This window comes from Mauremys mutica, chromosome 9 (assembly GCF_020497125.1).
Source record: "Mauremys mutica isolate MM-2020 ecotype Southern chromosome 9, ASM2049712v1, whole genome shotgun sequence".
In the NCBI taxonomy this organism is placed as follows: domain Eukaryota; kingdom Metazoa; phylum Chordata; order Testudines; family Geoemydidae; genus Mauremys; species Mauremys mutica.
The window spans coordinates 50,763,765-50,784,511 of record NC_059080.1 but is presented as its reverse complement, the minus strand read 5'-3'; the positions used below and the strand labels follow the sequence as shown (position 1 = coordinate 50,784,511).

At 47.2% G+C, this 20,747-nt stretch overlaps 1 protein-coding gene across 3 annotated transcripts in view; it reads left to right on the top strand.

The window, feature by feature from the left end:
- The window catches only part of RYK (receptor like tyrosine kinase), a 125,546-nt gene that overhangs the window by 72,328 nt on the left and 32,471 nt on the right, over positions 1–20,747 (top strand). For all 3 annotated transcript variants that reach the window (XM_045030134.1, XM_045030133.1, XM_045030132.1), the window contains one exon: positions 1,385–1,471. In XM_045030134.1, coding sequence (XP_044886069.1) covers positions 1,385–1,471 — 87 coding nt within the window. The remainder of the gene's footprint in view (positions 1–1,384; positions 1,472–20,747) is intronic.

The following is a 20,747-nucleotide window of genomic DNA, read 5'->3' as shown; positions in this document are numbered from 1 at the left end:
AGCATTTTGGGGTAATGGTGGCGTCCCCACCGAGAATCGCATGCAGCTTCTCATAGAAGTGGCATGTCTGTGGTGCAGAACCAGAACGACTGTTCACCTCCCTTGTCTTCTGGTATGCTTGCCAAAGCTCTTTTATTTTCATGTGGCACTGCTCCATGTCCCTGGTGTAGCCTTTCTCCCTCATGCTCCATGCGATTTTGGTACTGATGTCAGCATTTCTTCTGCTGGATCGGAGCTCTGCTTGCACAGACTCTTCTCACCACACAGCAGTAAGATCCAGCTCCTCCTGTGTACTCCATGCTGGAGCACATTTGCAGCCTTGAGTCTCCATGATCAGCTGTGCTGGCGAGCTCTCCAAACTGATCAAACAGGAAATGAAAATTCAAAAGTTCCTGGGGCTTTAACAGGGGAGTGGCTGTTTCCCGTGTACCTCGCCGTCATGCAGTGGCGTTGAAAGCGCTCTCCAGAGCGGTCACAGCGGAGCACTGTAGGACACCACCTGGAGGTCAGTTCATTTGAATTATACAACTCAATGTCTACACTATCCCCATGTCGATCCGTGAACGACGAATCAAATGCTACGCCTCTTGCGGAGGTGGAGTACAGAAGTGTACTTTACAGGCCACTTAGGTCGGTGGAAGGGACTTGGTAGTGTAGACACATACGTTATTAAATCAACCTAATGCGTCTTATGTTCACCTAACTTTGTAGTGTAGACCGGGCCTAAATAGATGAGACAGACAAAGGGTAGGGAAAGGGATAACACAGTAGAGTGAACAATGCAATGGTGACAAAAGTCCTGTTCGGTGAATTTTGTTTAAATCCTTTCAGTGGGGTTACATTAAGTGGAATTGGAGATTAGCTAGTTAAAAGACAAAGGAAGGGAGGATGAGTGTTGTGGGGTATTGGAGCAAACAGCACAGGAGAGAATGTTCACAATGCAAACTTCAGAAAGCAGTCTGCTGTGAGTATGTTGGTCCTTGCTTTAAATGCTATCTGCAGCTACTGTACTGTTTCACTCTGTCTTGGTTGATCCCTACACTTTGTCCCAAAGGTCTCATGACTTTTTTGGAGGGGAGGGGGAATCATAACACAAAAGTCCTAGTGCCCCTCATAGGGGATGTAGGGTTGTCTTCTACACAGTTCTAAGTCTGGTAGTTTGTGGGCATGGATTGACAGTTTTGTTCTAATGAGGTATTCAGAATCTGTCTTAAATATATTTTTGCCTTCCAAATCTCACTGCAAAAGCATTCAAACTTTCTGCTGCATCCTACAAGAACATAATTTATAATAACTCATCAAAGTGTGTTTATATTAAAAGGTTTTTCTAATATCGTAATATATTAACTATACAATAGAATAATTTTGCGTGGTCTTTCCATAGGCACCTTTGGACGCATTTTCCATGGAATTTTAATAGAGGAAAAAGACCCCAGTAAAGAGAAACAAGTTTTTGTCAAAACAGTCAAAGGTAAGTTTTATTGTAGTGTTTCGCCCTCATGTTGTTCAAGTAGACTATGGCATGTTCACTGAATCAAATTTGCTTTTAAAATGGTAAGTAAAGTACACAGGTATATGTACACTCTCTTCCCAATGGCTGCCTTCTTCATAAAAGCATAAGCTTGGTAATGATGCCATCAGAAAAGGTCAGGAATAGAAATCTACTGTGCAAGAAAGATTGAATGTACCCTCCACCAGAGGTGCCAGTTACTGCACCTTTAATCTCCTTGTTCTCCAAGGCTTTAGTCCTATGCTAGTTAGGAATGTAAGTTAAAGTTTTTGTTCTTCAGCTGTTGATACTACAGAAAAATAATTGAAATATGAACTCTTTAACCTTTTCTGGGCCCCCTCTATGAACTCCGTTTTAGAAAGAATGGGTAATTACACATGCCGTAATCCTCAATTTTTTTTATTTATTAAGCAACATGAGTATACAGGTGTCTATACTAAACATAGAGGAAGAAGAGATGGCTGCTGCCCAAAATGCATCCATTCTAAATTAGACAGTGGTTCAGATATACAAAGCATTAGATGGTCTCATTTTAAAACCATGCAAACTTGTTTAACCCATTTTCCCTTTTGTTGTAAGGTTAATAAGTTTTTGTAGAAGCGTATTTTAAGGAGACTTTAGATGCTGATGGATGGGCACACCATGAAAGCGGAGGAAGATCTAAGTGCATACTAAAGTTATGTGAAGGCCATGTTTCCACAGTGCAGCAATGGAGCTGCACTATGGAGGTATGATTTCTAAAGCACACAATGAATTGCACACCAGTTGGTCTATGTAGACCCTTCTGGTGCGGACTACGAGTTCCTTAGTGCATTTTAAGACACATTAATACAAGACACTAAATTGCACTAGGGAACTGTAGTGGGGTGCCTGCCCCACTCCTGGAGAACAGGGGTTAAAAGTAGCCAAGCTAGGCTGATTGGGGAAGCAGCCACAGCTGGGGCCATGCCAATCAGGGCCCAGCTGGCCCTGATAAAAGGGCTGTGGGGCCAGGAGACAGAGGAGTTTCTCTCAGGCCATGGAGGAAGAAGGGATAGCTGCCTGAGAGGAAGGTACCTGAACTGGAGCAGTGCTGGGGAATAGGGCAAGGGAGCTGGGGAGCTCCAACCTGGTAAAATCCCAGTCTGCAGGCCTTGTTGAAGGCCTACAGAGGTACTCGGACTTCAGAGATACAGCCTGGGAATAGGCAAAGGCAGTGGGTCTTAACCTCTTACCAATGATGAGTGGCCATTACAGACTGCAATCTGCCCCAGTGCGTGGGGGCTAGATGACTGGCAGTAGCCACTGAGGCAAGGTGGGTTTAGAGGGCTGGGGGTTCCCCTGGGAGGGGAGACCCAGAGTTAAGGGGGTACTGCTGGGTGCAGAGCCCCAAGGAAAAGGGGCATTGGGGTCCAGGAGGGACACGGGGGCCCTAAGGCAGGCGAGACGCCAGCCTGCAGAGGGCGCTCCGGGCTGGACAAGAGCCAATTCCCAAGACGACCAGCAGGAGTTGCTGCACCGGTGAGTCTTTGCTTCTCTACAGGAACTCTTAATGTTCACCAGCAGCAAATCAATTAGTGCACTTTAGAAATCACACACTGGCAGTGGCCATTGCTCACCATGTAGACATAACCTAACTGTACTCTAGGATGTCAGTATCTTAAACAAAAAAAACCTCATCCAGACCTTCCCTTCACAACTCTTAGTTATCATTGCTCTTTTTGGTAAAATACTCAGCACAATGAGACAAATTAAGTATTACATTGTAAAGGTTTGTGTGTTTGACCTTTTGTGCCGTTGTTACTTTAATTATGACATTCTTACATCATTTTGATTGAGTTAACTGGTGTTTTTATAGTTTGTCATTTTCCGTTTTGCAAATTTGAGCTTCAGTGAATAGGTTTCCTTTTCCATCTTGGCTTAGATAGCAAATAAAATCTTTCCTGGATTAATTTTTGACTGATGGCCAGCAAGGTTTTAAAATTTAAGCAACCAGTTTTCTTATAGCCTGTTACTGTATTTTTCATATTACTATTTATAGAGGATGATTGTTTTTTAAAAAAATTAAAACTTCTGTAGCCAAACTTTCCAGTCTGTGCATTTCTTCCCTTTGAATATAAAATAGGAATTAACAAGGTTGGTAGGTGCAGAACATAAATGGATTTTCATTAGGTCAGACGATAATCTTTGTTTTTTTTCAAACAAATGCTTCAGGACTTGTTTGAAAAAAGAAATCATCACCAGTCATCAATATGCAGCTAGAGTCAAAACTAACAATGTTAGGAACCATTAGGAAAAAGATAGCTAATAAAACAGTAAACATCATAATGCCACTATATAAATCGATGGTATGCCCACACCTTGAATACTGCATGCAATTCTGGTCGACGCATCTTAAAAAAAGATATATTAGAAATGGAAAAGGAACGGAGAAGGGCAGCAAAAAGGTATGGAACAGCTTCCATATGAGGAGAGATTAAAAGGACAGGGACCATTTAGCTAGGAAACGTGATGACTAGGGGGGATATGATAGAGATCTGTAAAATCGTGAATGGTGTGAAGAAAGTGAATAAAGAAGTGATATTTACCCCTTCAAATAACACTAGAACCCCATGTCACCCAGTAAAATTAATAGGCAGCAAGTTTAAAGTAAAAGGAAGTACTTCACACAAGGCATGGTAAAGCTGTGGAACTCATTGTCAGGGGATGATGTGAAGGCCAAAAGTGTAACTGGGTTTAAAAAAAGAACTAGATAAGTTCATGGAGGATAGATCAGTCAGTGGTTGTTTAGGGATGCAACCCTGTGCTCTGGGAGTCCCCATGCCTCACTGCCAGATACTGGGACTAGATGACGGGATGGATCAGTTGATTGCTGCCCTGTTCTGTTAATTCCCCATGAAGCATCTGGCACAGGCCCCTGTTAGAAGACAAGATACTGAGCTAGATAGACCAATGGTCTGACCCAGTATGACCGTTCTTACGTGCTTATGTTATGTTCAGGCATGAGTATTCCAACAATAACAATCTAGTGTGTGCATGTGGTAGTGGAGGAAATACCTTGGTAGAGAAACAGATTTCAGAATGAACATACGATCTGATGCAAAAGTAGAAACTGGCAATAGACCTTTTTTAAAAGGGCATGCATGGATAAAAGTGATTTATTTAAAAAAACACACCCATTAGATAAGAAATCTCACTTGCCCTGTCACCAAAGGCGGGGAGGGGGAACCCATGAAACTTGTTTTGAGAAACCCAAGGCAGATCTGGTTGAGAGGGATGCTGTTCCAATCCCTAGCCACTTTGCCCCTTCATTAAGTAGGCCTAGAGGTGGTGAGCCAGGAGAGGAACTGGATGGATCAGTGTTAAACATAATACCTTTTCAGACGTTGACTAGGGCTTTCCTGTCCCAAAGGTAGGCTTGGATCCGTCCCCATAGAACCAATGACCTATTGAGTCACGAATGTGACAAGTTAATTGTTCCCTCTACAAAGACTGTAAAATCATAGCTCTGTCCTCCTTTATCACCATCCATTTCTCTTTTCAGTTAATTTTGGGGAATATTGTTCATTGTGCAAAGACGATATGGCTCTTCAGCAATTGGAGATGATCTCAGAGGTTGCAGCTTTTTGTGTGACATGAGTAGCCAATGCTATGACTACTTCTAATTTCTCTAGTTTTATTCTTGGAATAACAGAGGCCAGCTATAGAATTTAAGCTAGTTATAGGGTCTCCTGGGTTTTTTTGTTTGTTTTTTTTTTGTTTTAAAAAGGGGTGGGGGTGGGGAGGAATTGTTTGGGGTGGGTCTCCACAACAAACAAAAGAATCTTCTGAATCCAATTCTCCTTATCCCAGATCCTGCTCCTTTCTGCTTCACCCTTTCAGACCCAGTTCCTCCTCACAAGCAGCCCTTCTGAAAGAGTTCCAGCCCTCACTTTGCTTCTCTGATACCAGTTGGAAGAAGATTTATCCCACTTCATGAAGGCTAAGTCCAGATCTGTGGATGGCCCAGTTCATAGAATTAGTTCAAGGGATGATCATTCGCCCACAGTTTTATCTTGGCCTGACTGCCCTTTTTCAGGTTCACTCAGTATTGTCAAGCAAGCAAAAAGGCTGCAAACGTTATATTTTATATGCGTTTTCAAGATTGTTATACATGATTACTTTAGGGCAGGTCATTATCTATTCAGCAATATTCAAAGATATTCAATCAGAGTAGCACAGGCTGCTTTGGTTGGGAAGGCTGTTCTCTCAAGATTACATCTGCAAAACCACAATGGGGGTCATCATTGTCTCCCATTACCAGTCATTCCTGATTACTTGTGAGGCTAAGTGAAGTGTTCTGTCCTTCTTAATTTAAACCCACCTTCTCTATTGACAGTTTGTATATTCATTATGTCAGTTTTCTTCTCTTAGACATCTTAGCCCCTGTTATCTTTCCCACTTGCAACGTGGTTCCTTGGGAAGTTTTGCTGACTGAGGTGGGAAAGGAGCATAGTCTTCTATAGGAAGTGATTGGCACTTTGTTCCCTCCTTTTTGTTGAGTGGAGTTGGATTAGCATCATGTAAGTATATCTTCAGAAGGAAGAAAAGACTGGCAAGTCAGTTCACCAGTAAGGGCAGGTCTCCTTAGTTAACTGCCCCTTTGCTTTCTGCTTTTTTTAATGTGACTGAGGTTTCTTCAGTTGCTTTAGTGGTTTTAGGGTTTGCAGCTTAGATGCAGAAATGTCACTTGACATGTCTGCCAGCTTGAAATCAGTCCTGGGGATGCACATAGATTGTTTAACAGCACAGAAACAACACCTAGTGTATCCATTACAATAGGCCATGGCTTGGGTTCTGGGTACTTAAAATTTCATCTTAATGGAAACTTTTCTTGGATTTTTTTCCCCCCTCATTTGTTCTGGGCTTCACTACTGAAGCTATTTCTTATATTAGTTATCACAGTTTCCCTCACCTCTTTAATAATAATGATAGAGTATTGACAAGAGTCTAAAGGATTTTCTCTGCAATAGTTGGAAAAATTTTTCTGTCCAGAGTCTAGGGTCCCCTAAAAATTTACTTCTTTGTAAAGAAGAGGGCACATAAAACAGTTCTATTCTGCCATGATATCAATAATGAAAGTGCCCAGAGGTTTCAGTTAAGATCAAGGCCCTTTTGTGCTAGATGCCATATAAACAGAGGTAGACATGTGCCTGCTCCAATGGTCCTCTTAAAATCTTTAGGGAAGAAGACTATTGTGTTTGAAATAGAGAAAAATCGAAGAGGACTTTGTGGGGTGTTTTACATATAATAGGAGGCTGGTGGAATTGCTGGGAAAAGAAGCCTGGTTTCTGAAGTGGGTGGTAGATCTGTATCCTATGCCTCTCATACAGTTGGTTGAAATCTCTGTAGTTAGGCCTGTGAGGTGGTTTTAGCATTGTCCCAAAGATAGTCCATACTGCACGTGTTTATGACACTAACATTGCCACAGTCCTGGAATCTTAAAATTCCACCTGCCGCAGAAAAGGGATATTCTTATTCATAACAAGGTCCAGAGGTTCATCTCTTCTCAATGCATCTTGTCCTTCTGAGAAACTTAGTAGTTTTTCATGTCCCTTTTCAGCTTCAGACAGGCAGACCAGCTCTTCCCTGCTGAAAAGCAAATAAAATAAACTACAATTGGCTTAATATCTTCAGGCTCTTCGGTCTGCCATTATTGGCAGGGGGGATTCCTCTCCTCCCTCTAGTTACTACGACTCTGCTCCCCTGCTCACGCATAATGAAGTGCACCATGGTAGAGAACTGTAAGAGAGGGAAAGCCAGAAGCTGGCTCATCCACCTCCCTGCTGACTTAGTGCCTGGGTGGAGATCTGTGCCTGTTCTGTGGTGACCCAGGACCCTCGCAACTGCTCAGGCTGGAGCAGGGTTTCCTGCAGCTTCCTTCCCTCAAGCAGGAGAGCTATTGGGAGGAGGTGGCAGCAGCAACACTTGAGCAGTAAAATCCTTCAGGCCCAGCCAGTTGCTTCCTCACCATGCCATGGATGTTGGCCGAGAATGAAGAAAATCTTCAAAGGCCCAGGGAAACTCTCTGCTCGTGCAACCCTGACTGACCACAGCTGCTGCAATAGCAGAGTAGTACTGACAGAGATCCAGAGCAGACAGAGCAAGGAGATCCTAGTATGGAGCCCTTCCTTCATTGTGTAGCATGCCCCTCTGCCCACCGTTGCAGTGACCCAGAAATGTCAACAAAGGAGACTTCATGACATCAGGAGACTTGAAGGATACCTATCCCCATTCAGTAGTCTCTCAGATGCTTCCTTCACTTTGCTTTTGGAGTACAAGACGAGTACAGGTCCTTGCACTTCGATTTAGCAACAGTATCACTAATGTTTACAAAAATGCTTTTGTGTAAATAGTACCTCTGACAGGACAGGCTATCTTTCCTTTCCTGGGTGACAATCTCATCCAGAGTCAGCATCATAGATGATGACACCCAGATGACAAGGATACTGCAGTGCCATAGTTTTGTGATAAATTGGCAAATCAGTTACCACCACTTCATCAGATTCCCCATCTCAGAGTGGAGATAGACACGGTTCTGCAGACAGCTTTCTTATTACAGGGAAGAAAAGAAAAGCTGAGGAATCACATCAAAACAGTCAACCTCTCAAGGGAAGTTACCCCATTTATATGCCTCAGTCTCTTCTGGGATCAGTTTTCTCCTATGTAGATATTCTGGGTGAGCCTGTGCTCATATGAGGTTGATACAAAGCTTATCCTTCCCTCCACTAGCTCTGATCCACTCTTCAATGAAGGTCTCTCTCCCCAGTAGGTTTCTGAGGCATTGAGATGATGGATGAGTCCAAGCAGATTCAAATCTGGGTTCCCAACAAGCAAATCTGTCTGGAAAGTTGTCACCACATATGTCAGGATGGAGGGATGTGGCACTCTCACGGGATCAAGGATTGTCCAACACATCTGGTCCAGATATAAACTGGAGAGAGCTCAGGGCACTCAGTGATATGGTTTCAAGGTTCTGCTCCCTTATCTGGACTCCCCTCAAGCTGATCATAACAGATAATACCTAAACCAAGTCATACCTCAACAGGCAAGGGCTACAGTACTCTAAAGAGCTCATCTCCTGATGACTTTGGCAGAGGTGAATCTGTGGTCAATCCAGGAATATGACTGACTGGCTCAGCTGCAAAAAGTGAGGTCATTCAGAATGGAAAATGGACCCAGAGGCATTTCATCTCCTGGTAAAGGAACTTGGTCTCCCAGGGATGCATCTGTTTGCCTCCAGTGTGAATTATGAGGTTTCAGTGGAGTTCTCTCACCAATAGGATCATAAAATCAAGGCAAAAGATGCCCTGTTGCAAAGGTGGCCAAAGAGACACGTAAGTCTTCCTCTTCTCAACAGAATGCTACTGAAGATAAGTGCTCCTTCTTGCCTGGTATTTCTGATAACACTGTTCTGGCTAAGGATTTCTTGCTTCTTTGGCCTTGACATGACACACAGATCTTTCATGTGCTTTTCCTCTAGAAGGGATCTGATAAGGGCCAGTTATGCATTATATTCCAGATGGTCTGTGTCGAGCTGCTGTGCTCTTGAACAGAGAGCCTGTTAAAATAGAGGTAATCCAGAATATCAGGGTTGGAAAGGACCTCAGGAGATCATTTGGTCCAACCCCCTGCTCAAAGCAGGACCAATCCTCAGACAGATTTTTGCCCCAGATCCCTAAATGGCCCCCTCAAGGATTGAACTCACAATCCTGGGTTTAGCAGGCCAATGCGCAAACCACTGAGCTATCTCTCCCCCCAAAGAAGTAGTGTAATCTACACTTTTAGCTCCCAGAATTACATCTACTTACTCAGCATACTCAAGGGCCTATTTGAGACTTACTCACTGGTTCCAGGACAAGTGTCTCACCCCTCACATTTGTATTGGTGTTAGAGATTCTCAAATTTCTTCAAGATGGATGTAGGCTAGGCCTGGTGATTTGGAGGTTCAAAGGTTACATTGCTGCTTTATCTATTATCCTTGGGGCACCAGGTAAGAGGTGAATTTAATCTTAACCCAGATATACGGCGTTTTTTGAGAGCAATATATTTTCTACTTCCTCTTGAAGTGCACAGAATTCCTCCATGGGAACTTATTCTGGTTTTCAGTGTCATTACTGGCTCTCCATTTTGACCCATTCATGAAAGTATTTCATTACTTTCTAACCTTTAAAGTGGCCTATTTGATAGAAACTCTCTGCAAGATGAAGTGATTGCTGATTTGGGAGCTCTTTCCCTAGAACGGGGGTGGGCAAACTTTTTGGCCTGAGGGCCACCTGCGGGTTCTCAAACTGTATGGAGGGCCAGGTAGGGAAGGCTGTGCCTTCCCAAATAGCCTGGCCCCTGCCACCTGACTACCCCCGTCAACCCCCCACCCAACTAACACCCCCCCGCTACTTGTCCCCTGACCACCCCCTCCCAGGAACCCCCACCCCTGACTGCCCCCTCCCTGGACTCCACCCCCTATTCAACCCCTTCTGCTCCCTGTCCCCTGACTCCCCTGACCCCTATTCACACCCCTGCCCCGACAAGCCCCCTGGGACTCGCATGCCTATCCAACCCCACCCCCCGTTCCTCGTCCCCTTACCACTCCCCCCTCACAACCTCTGTCCCCTGACTGCCCTCTGGGACCTCCTGCCCCTTATCCAACCCCCCTTCTCCCTGCCCCATTACCATGCCGCTCAGAGCAGCAGGACTGGCAGCCACGCTGCCCAGCAGGAGGTTGCAGCACCGCCTCCCAGAGTGCTGGCGGAACAGCGAGCTGAGGCTGTGGGGGAGGGGGGACAGCAGGGGAGGGGTCAGGGACTAGTCTCCCTGGCCGGGAGCTCAAGGGCCGGGCAGGATGGTCCCCCAGGCCGGATGTGGCCCGCGGGCCATAGTTTGCCCACCTCTGCCCTAGAACATCAGTGTACTGCATCTTCTATAAAGATAAAGTGGTACTCAGAACCAACCGTGTCTTAATACCAGAGATTAACTACAGGTTCCATAGAGCACAGGAAATTACCCTTTCATCCTCCTGCCCGGCTCAGTTTCTCTCCAGAGGGAATGTGGCACTTTGGATGTCTGCAGAGCTCTCAAGGTATGTATGCACTGCACAGCTCAGTTAAAAAAGACAAATGCTTTCTTTGTGCTTTATCACCTAGTGTCATAAGGAAAGAAGTCCTCAACCTCTCATTTTCAGATGGCTAAAATTGTATCCCAGGAAGTGTACAAGTCAAAAGTGTATGAGTAACTCCGTTTCCAAAAATGAGAGCTCCTTCCTTCAGAACTGTGCCAACTTCATGAGCAGAAAGATCATGTGTCTTTTTTATAAGACAGATCTCTAAAGCAATCACCTGTTCATACCATATCCAAATTCTACAAGCTGAGCATCCAGTCGTCATCTGATGCTGCCTTCAGTAGACGGTTGTCTACACGCTGTAGTGTACCCGTAACTATTAGGAAAGGGTTACCTACAGATGCGAAAGAAGGTAACTTTATATGGTTCTCCCTCCTCTTCTCCCAGTGGACACTGCTATGGATCTGTGGCCTTCGTGAATAAAAATAGGAACATTTATCTCAACTGAAGACATTCCTTGGAGCAATGAGATTCACAGATACAGCCGACCCTGAAAGTGCTGTTCATTAGAGAAAGATGCAGGATTGTTAGGTGGCAAACTGAGTACCAATTATAGCAAGAAGCCGTACAGATATAGAAATGGGCAGAGTCCTAGAAGAAATTTAGGTTCCCCTTATCTAGTACTGGGAAGAACACTCTTCACAGGCAGCCTTAGCCAATTGATGCTGAGTCTTCACAACTGGCCCCTGATCAGGAAGTGGTGTTCAGGTCTTCCTCCAGTGGAGACCTGCAGAATTGAATCTTTGCCACTATCTGAACAAGAAACTGCCAGTCCTCTACTCACAACACTAAAAGAGGACAGCCCTGGCAAGAGGCACATACATTCTCCATCCACTGTGAAGGGAGGCTTAAGTCTTATCCACCAGTGCTTCTGGTAACAAGAGTCCTTGCTAAGCTCCAAAAAGAAATTGGTTATCTTAGTTGCCCTCTCTATACTGGTCAAGGATTCTCAAATCTGCTGCAGATGTTTGTGACCGGCCTATTTGCTGGAATTGGCCCTGGATCATTGTCCAACCTAACTGCATCTCCACATAGAGTCTGTCTCATCAGCATAGTTGCTGACCAAGTAGAACTTAAGAACCATGATGTGTTCTGCCAGATGTTTCAGGCTCCTTCAGAGAAACCAGGGTACATCCAGAGGACCTATAAGTGAAAGATTTCCAGCCTGATGCAGACAGGCCATATTGGATAGCTGACAACTCACAAACATACAGACTCTGACTTCCTTCTTAACTTATCTGTTTGGCTTCAGCAAGTACTACCTGTGTTCATTTACATCTATTTCAGCTGTCACAAACCAGTTGAAGGCAGTCTAGTGTCTTGGCTCTTCTCAGATTCATGCGGGGCTTGTTAGAGGGGAGAACATCTTGAGAAGAGTTAAAGACTTGTGGCACATGAAGTAGCAAGAGGGCAGGAGCTTGTTTGTGTGCAGTTTTGTTAAAGGTTATATGGTTTCAGTGCACATGGTGCTCTGCAACCTTTAATTCCCAGTGTGCCACTAAAATTATTTGAGTTTATAGGGTAGTACTTCCAAAAGTGAATGGATTTTTTTAATGCAAAAATGTTTGAGCTTAAGTCAATATCTTTGTAGTCTTAAAAGTACACATAGCTACATTATAAAAAGTAAACTGAAAGGTGTTCTTACCCTCCCAGGATCCTGTTTCTCCAGTATTTGTTAATGACATCTGACAGGTCCCAGTTGAACATCCCCTCTGGTGTCCTCACTAGACTGCTATGAAGGAAACCAGATGCTGATCCCCAGGTGTTTTTAAGTCTTGAACCTGAATAGAGCTCAGCCACTTGCCCCAGTTTCGGGCATCCTAAGCACATTCTTGAAGTACAGATCCACTTTCTAGCACCCCTTCTTTGGAGCTGGAACCTGCTATCCAGCTGTCTGGCCCCTGGGATCAGTGCTGACTCATCAGACTACCCCATAGTGTAAACATCCCCTCTCCCAGAACTCCACCCCAAGGTGTGAACCTTTTGGGTTACCTGAGTGAGTTAAGTGCAAAGCATAAATCACAGACATTTAGCACAAGATTCTAACACCATTGCTTTCTTATTTAACAGATAAAGCACAAAATAGTACAGATCACATAGCACACAACAAACATCCTAAACACAGTGCCCCTCACTAGCTCACCCTTCCCTTAGAAGTCATCAGAGGACCATCTGTGTTCAGGTAGGTATGCAAGGTCCCCTGCCTCATCAGGCTGCTACGTGTTCAGTTGCTTCTCCTTTGTCCTCAGCTGGAGAAAAATGGCAGAGTACACCAGATTGATCCCTTTTCATAACTTTCCAGTTTCCTCTGTCAGATGACTCTCTCGACAGCCTTGAAAGGTGACCAGAGACCCTACCAGTTGACTTCATTGCCAAGGCGACCAATCCCCTGAGAAACTAGTTCCTACTCAGAAGAACTAATCTTACTGTCTCAGCTATTTCTTTTCAACGGGAGAGCCCTTTAAGCAATGAACCTCTTGTTGTTCCTTTGACACTAGCCTTTGGAATTTCAGTCTAACATGGAGGCAAGCCAACAATGGGGAAGGCAAAGGGGCTGCACATTGAAAATGGAGTTTGCAGCTTGGTAAAAATACATACATAGTTCATGAATTCTGTGTGAGATCATAAATTGTTCAGACAGATTCCCTAAACTGTCACATCATTAAACACTTGAAGTAGGGAAAAGAATGCATCTTCCAGCCTGCATTAGATGTTTGAACTTCTCAGAAGAAACAGATTCCCGATATAATGTATTTGATGTTCTCTAAGATGTTAAGTCATTCAGAAAATATAAAAATTTAAGTTTCATTACTAAAATGCACTTCAATTCGTCTTAAGCCTTGTCTACACTATAGAGTTTTGTCAACAAAAATTATGCCACTTTAATTAAAGCTATGTTGCATGTCCACACTAAATTCCTTGTGTTGACACAGCGCATCCACAGAAGCAGCTCTTGCATCGAGGCAAAGCAGTGCACTGTGGGTAGTCATCACACTGTGCAACTTGCCTCAGGGCCTTTTGGAAAGGGTTTGCAATGCCTCATGGCAGGGCCGTCCTTAGGATTTATGGGGCCCTACGCAGTATTATTAAACTGGTGCCCCTATGCCTGACAGCAGCCCGGGGGCAGGAAGGGACGAGGCAGCAAAGGATACCGAGATGCCCAGCCCACCTCATGGCAGTGGAGAGTCACAATTCCCCGCAGAGACCCCCATACCCTCTCCCTCATGCAGAATGTGCGCGCTGGCACATTCGGCTCTGTGAATACGGCCCCTGTCAAAGGACACTGCAGCCTGTGCTGGGTTTGCGGGAGCCGACCCACTCTTACCTGCTGTAATGGGCAGTGGGTGAAACTGCCACTTGGGTAGGCTAGCTCCCCAGCCCACCTCTTCTGCCTGTGGCCCCACCCATACTCCACTCCTGCTCCGCCGCAGGCCCTGCCCTCTTCCCACTGTCTCCCTCCTCTCTTCCCTCCCTCACCCTGCTCACCTCCTTCCATCCAAATCCCTGAACCCAAATGAAGCAAATGACATTTGAAAAACCACTCTTCTGCAATTTCTTTCTAAAGAAAATGAAGCGTGTTTTCCACTGCATGCCAGATGGTGAAGACTGGACATGCAGAAGGTACCTAATTAAAAGCACTAAATTTGGGAATAAAAAATGTCAGTCACAGGGTTTTTTATATGCCCTGAAGTTTGTCAGAGATTTATTTGAAAAAAACTTTGTAGTAAGGGCGAGAGAGCTGTCTTGCTTAATACAACATTAAATATTATGGAATACATGATGCAGCTCTTCTGTTTTACATTTTCTTAATCAGTATTTCTAAGCTGATTTTATATTTAAATGTACTCTTGAATCTTCATAATGTAATCATTCCAGATTACTACATATTTAACTCACTGAAACAAAGACATTATTTTAAATTGATCAGTCAGAGGTTTAGTGTGTTCATAACAATGTTCATTGCTTTTAGAAAAAGGAAGACTAATTTACTTTGTGAGAGCTCCATAACAATAGACATATTTATGAAATTTCACCAACTTTAAAAATATGTTTCCAAAGATTTTAGGCATAACAAAGGATTTTATATTTTACTGGATACTGATTTTGCTGGAGGGTTCTCCTAACTATCTGATAAACTAGTTTTAAAAGTAAAGAAAGGGAAACTCTTCGGCCAGCTCCCTTCAGCAGGGGTGGAGCACCTGAAGGGAGAAAGGAATGGTCAGAAAGGACAGGAAGACTTTGGAAGCAAGTTTTTTTTACTATAGTAATTAAAATGTGTATTTTAGATAAGGGTGGTCTTTTGAAGGATTTATTTAAAAAACTCTGACAATCCAAGCATTTAAGGCTAAAGATGAATGTGCATCTAAAAATCTATGCAAGGATATTTTAGAGATGTGATTTTATAATCTTCACCAACTCACTAATGAAATATTTTTAAAACAAATTTTAAACTAAGGTCCTGTAATAGACTAACATGTTCTGAATAAATAATATTACAGTAATGCACAACTGTTTTTGTCAGTAAATTTAGAAACTGACAGTATATACCTGAGAGTTGGCAAATGCCTGTTAAATGGCTTCATTACCACTTGAATGGTTCTTTAACAGGTTCAGTGTTGTGCTAATAGGTATGGCAGGCTAGAAGGCTTTTTCACTTATAAGTTATTAAATTCCCTCAGAAGGAAGACTCACCAGGCTGCAGCAGCCAGCTGTGGTGGGAGACTGCAGGAAGAGTCAGAACAGGGATAGGAAGAGGTGGGAGGGTGGACACTAAGACCCAGCGGTGCCCTAAATTTTCAGGTGCCCTACACAGCCTCCTATGCTGCATATGCCTAAGGATGGTCCTGCCTCATGGCACAGGTCCAGCATCACATGATGCAGGTTTCTCAGTTCCATCATTCCATTGGCATCTTAGTAGATTGTCAGCCGCTTTTCAACAAATGTATGTGGGGGAGGGGAATTGTGTGTGTGATGGGGGGATGGGAGGGAGAGGCAGAAACTGTGTTGGGGAAGTGTGTGTGTGTGTGTGTGTGTGTGTGTGTGTGTGTTGGGAGAAGTGTGTCGGCATGCTGTCTCTAAGTTCAGACAGCAGCCTGAGCAACCAAGCCTGAGGGAGGGAGAACCCCCCATATCAGCCCATGGCTCAGCACAGCAGTCTCTCCCCCCCCCGTCCCCCCAATCTCTGCAGCAGCAGCTGGCTCTGCCTGCCCACTTATTCCACATTGATGGTTCTGTGATTCCCTCAGAGTTCTCCCACAGCCTCTTCAGCAGCTCTGTCAGCTCTCCATGCTGAGAAAGAAATGTCAAAGGTTCTTCGAGTGATTGCTCATGTGTATTTAACAATAGTTGTGTGTGCTCACCATGTGCACGGGTGTGGGAAGTTTTTCCCCTAGCCATATCTGTAGGGGAGCACCCCTAGTGGCCCCTGGAGTGGTACCTCCATGGTGCGTTATAAGGGGTGCTGCATGCTCCCCCCACCCTCAGTTCCTTCTTGCTGCCACTGAAGGTGCTTCGGAACTGCTCTGCTCCAGCTTTGCTATAGCTTGTCCCCAGAACGCTTGTTCGTTCCGTGTATGTGACCTGTAGTTAGTACTCAATTAGGTTTAGTTTAGTTTAGGTAGTGCACCTGGGCCGGGGTGTGCCCCGGATTTTTGACACTTGTAGGTGCCCGATGCCAGTGAGTGATCCACATGTGGACTGTCTACGCTGTTTGGGTGAAACTCATCTCAGTGATCGCTGTAAGATTTGCAAGTTGTTTAAGCCTCGGACTGAGAGAGAGAGACATTAGGCTCCAGGCTATCCTCATGGAGTTGGCGTTGACCCTGATCCCGAGTCGGCACCGGGCACCATGATGTCGGTGCACGGCGACCCCCCGCCGCCATCTACTAGTCGGCACCACTCCCCGTCCACAGGGCATGCCAAGAAGGCTAAGAAGAGGCCTTCTCCGCTGCGGCACTGGAGTAAATCTAGGGCAGAGACTAGACACGTGTTGGGCAGTCCTCGATCCCCATCGGCCTCTAGGCCTCCTACTCAAGTCGAGCAGAGCAGGCTTCCCCGGATGCCCTCTATGCCGGAGGCGGCCCGGGACATTATGTCAGTGCCAGTACCAGGAGCACTGCCAATGTTGGCCCCTTGCTCCAGAGGCAAGCCGCTGCTGGGATTTCAGCAGTCACCCCCGACTCGGTACCGGTCTTGGTCGAGGGAACCTTCCCGATAATGTTCGTCACTCAGCCACCATTCCGTGCGTAGTCCACCTGGGTCGCCGTCGACTCCCACCAGGTTGTCTGGCTGGGTTCCATCTGACCGAGACTCCAGGCACCGCTCTGCCTCAAGGAGCGAACACCGATAGGACCAAGGCAGACACTGTCGAAGGTCCTCATCTCAGAGGAGCTATTGTAGCCGGTCGTGACACGAATGTCAACGCCATTCCCGTTCGTCATCCCGCTCCAGGACCCCGCCATGGCACTGCTCCCGCAGACCCAGGAGTCAATCACCGGCGAGTCACCATCACGGATCCGCCCATTGGAGCCGATCGCCGAGCAGCTGTTACCGACGGTACCGGTCCTCCACATCGAGGTCATGGTCTTGGGGTCGGCACCGCTCCTCCCGGTCCAGGGACAGTGGTAGGTCATACATCAGCCCAGCCTCCCTTCATAGCCATCCATCGATGGGTCAGGCCAGCCAGGCCAAACAGCCCGCTCCCTCAGTGCCACAGCAGGTGCAGTGGCACCCGGTCCCATGGCTGGCGCAATGGTACCAGTGGGCACTGTGGCCCCCGATGCAGCCCTCAGTGGGGGTTTGCTTGGTGGCCAGTGCGTCAGAAAGGCCATCGACCTCCATCTCCCGACCTCCGAGGAAGGAGTCGGTGGGACGTACATCCTCCGCACCATGCCCAGAGACCGACCAGGTGGTGGATTCTCTGGTGCTAGTGGACACACAAAGTACGGCACCAGCCTCTTCCCTCTCACCTGATGAGGCAATTGCGGCCCCTCCTCCTTCCGTCCCTCGAGAGGACTCTAAGGCCCACCAAGAACTATTAAAAAGGGTGGCATCAAGCCTCAACCTCCAGGCAGAGGAGGTGGAGCAGCCCTCGGACTCTCTGTTTAACATACTGTCTGCCTCTGTACTGGGCAGGGTGGTCTTGCCTCTCCACGAAGGGGTGGCTAAAATTTCAAATGCCCTGTGGCAAACCCTGGCCTCATTGGCCCCCATCTCTAAGAGAGTGGAACGTAAATATTTTGTGCCTGCTACGGGGCATGAATACCTATACACCCACCCTGCCCCTAACTCTCTGGTGGTCGAGTTGGTCAACCACGGAGTGGCAGTGCCAACCAACCCCTACTCCAAAAAATAAAGATTTGAGGCTGGACTCATTTGGAAGGAAAAGTTATTCGTCCTCGAGCTTCCAGTTACGGGTGGTGAACCATCAGGTTCTCCTGGGCAGGTATGAGTTCAACCTGTGGTGCTCTTTGCCCAAGTTCAAGGATTCCCTCCAGGAACATGACAGGAAGGAGTTCAAAGCACTGGTGGAGGAGGGTACAGCACTGCCAGGGCAACCCTGCAGGCAGCATCAGATGCAGCAGACATGGCCTCCGCGGTGTCCATGAGAAGGGCATTGTGGCTCTTGCTCTCTGGGCTGTCCAGTGAGGCACAGACCTCCTTGCAGGACCTCCTGTTTGACGGCAAAGCTCTGTTTGCAGAACAAATGGATATAAAACTGCATGGCCTGAAAGATTTCCATATGATGCTTCAGACTCTGGGCCTCTATGTTCTGGCTCTAGCTAAACCTAAGATTAAGCTGCAGCAGGCTTCCGCCTAGGCCGCCCACTCTAAATACAAGCCCACTTATAAAAAGTTGCGGGACTATAAAACGCCTGCAGAGGCATTCTCGGCCTGCTTCCCAGCCTGGGGGGTCCTCCAAGGGCAAACAGGCAGGGAAATGGCAGTTTTGATAGGATGCCTGTGGGCACCCTGCCAGTTCTCATCAGGGACCCACTCACAATAAAGCTTCCCTTCTCCAACCAGTTGTGTGCTTTCCTCACGGAGCTGACCTCAGACCAATGGCTCCTCAACACCATCTCCTGGGGTTACACCCTCCAGTTTACCTCCATCCCACCTAACCACCTGCCCCGTCCCTCCTGGGGGACCCCTCTTATGAGGCTCTGATTGAGCAGGAGGTAGGGCATCTCCTTGGCCTAGGAGCGGTGGAAGTGGTTCCAGTGGAGTATGAACGCAAGGGGTACTACTCCCGCTATTTCCTTATTCCGAAGGCCAAAGAGGGGCTCAGGCCATTCCTGGACCTGCGAGACCTAAACCAGTACACAATAACGCTCAAGTTTTGCATGGTTTCCCTGGCCTCCATCATTCCCTCCCTAGATCCCGGGGACTGCTACGCTGCCCTCGATCTGCAGGCCGTGTACTTCCACATCCATATATTCGAGGGGCACAGATGCTTCCTCCGTTTCAGAGTTGGGCAGGAGCACTACCAATTTATGGTCCTCCTATGGCCTGTCCACTGCCCCCAGGGTATTTACAAAGTGTATGTTGGTGGTGGCTGCCGACCTCAGGTGCTGTAGGATCCAGATCTTCCCCTATCTGGATGACTGACTACTCAAGGGCAACTCCTGGTCACAGGTATGGGATCACGTGGCGCTTCTTCTGTCCACGTGCTCCACTTTGGGCCTGTTGGTAAATGACACCAAGCCCACGTTAGTCACAGTACAACACATAGAGTTTATTGGGGCGGTCCTAGACGGCACATCGGCCACCACTTCCCTCCCACAGGACAGGTTCACGACCCTGAAAGGGCTCATCGACATGGTCACAAGGTTTCCAGTGACAACAGCCAGAGCGTGCCTCCAGCTCTTCGGTCACGTCGGTGTGCACATATGTGGTCTGCCATGTCAGACTCAGGGTGAGGCCCCTCCAGCTCTGGTTGACCTCAGTGTTCTCCCAGGCCAGAGACAGGATGGACAAAGTCCTCACTGTGCCCATGGTCGCCTCCCTATGATGGTGGCCCTCCCTGGGGAACATCCTCCATGGGTTACCATTCAGAGGGAGGCCCCCGTCGATGAAACTGGTGTCTTATGCATAGGACCTGGGGTGGAGAGCCCGTGTGTGAAACGTTCAGACCCAAGGTCTGTGGTCTGCGCAGGACCTGGCCCTCCACATAAACGTCCAGGCATGCATGGCCTTCCGCTTGCACCTGGAGGGCCAAGTGGTCAGGGTTCTCACAGACAGCACAGCCTCGATGTTTTACATCAACAGGCAAGGCAGGGCCTGATCCTTTGCCAGGAAGCCCTCAGGCTGTGGGACTTCTGTATAGCCCACAACATTTGCCAACAGGCCTGCCACCTACCGGGCACCTGGAACTCACAGGCGGATCGGTTGAGCAGGGACTTCTCCTCTCAGCATGACTCCTCCTCTTCACCCAGAGGTGGTGTACAGACTTTTTTCCAAGAGCGGGGAACTCCCCAGGTGGACCTGTTTGCGACCTGGCAGAACAATCACTGTACCCAGTTCTGCTCCGGCGGGGGGGCTGGGGCGGGGTGCTATCTCCGATGCCGTCCTCCTGTCCTGGTTGGGCTGGTTTCTCTATGCCTCTCCCCCCCGCCCCCGCCTTCCCCTCCCTGATTCCCACTGATAGGCAAGGTCCTGGAAAAGATAAAGTCTGCAGGGCCCGGGTCCTACTAAGTGCCCTGGGATGACCCAGGCAGCATTGGTACAGGACCTTCACAGGCCTGGCAGTCGCCCCGCCATGGCCATTGCCGTCCCGCCCAGACCTGCTCTCCCAGGACCAGAGCCACTTCCTCCACCCCAACCTAGCGTGGCTGCTCAATGGTTAGGCCGGGAGGAGAGGACGTGCTTGGAAGGGGCTCAGCGTGTCCTCTTGGAAAGCAGGCAACCCTCCATGCGCTGAGCCTACTTCGCAAGTGGTCTCAGTTCTCCCGATGGGCGACTGAGTGGGACGTTTACCCCGTGGCTGCCCCGATCCAGCTCATTTTGGACTACCTCCTTCACCTTAGAGCCCGGGCCTGGTGCTCTCATCCATCAAGGTGCACTTGGTGGCCATATTGGCCTTCCACCTGCCGGTGCAGGGCC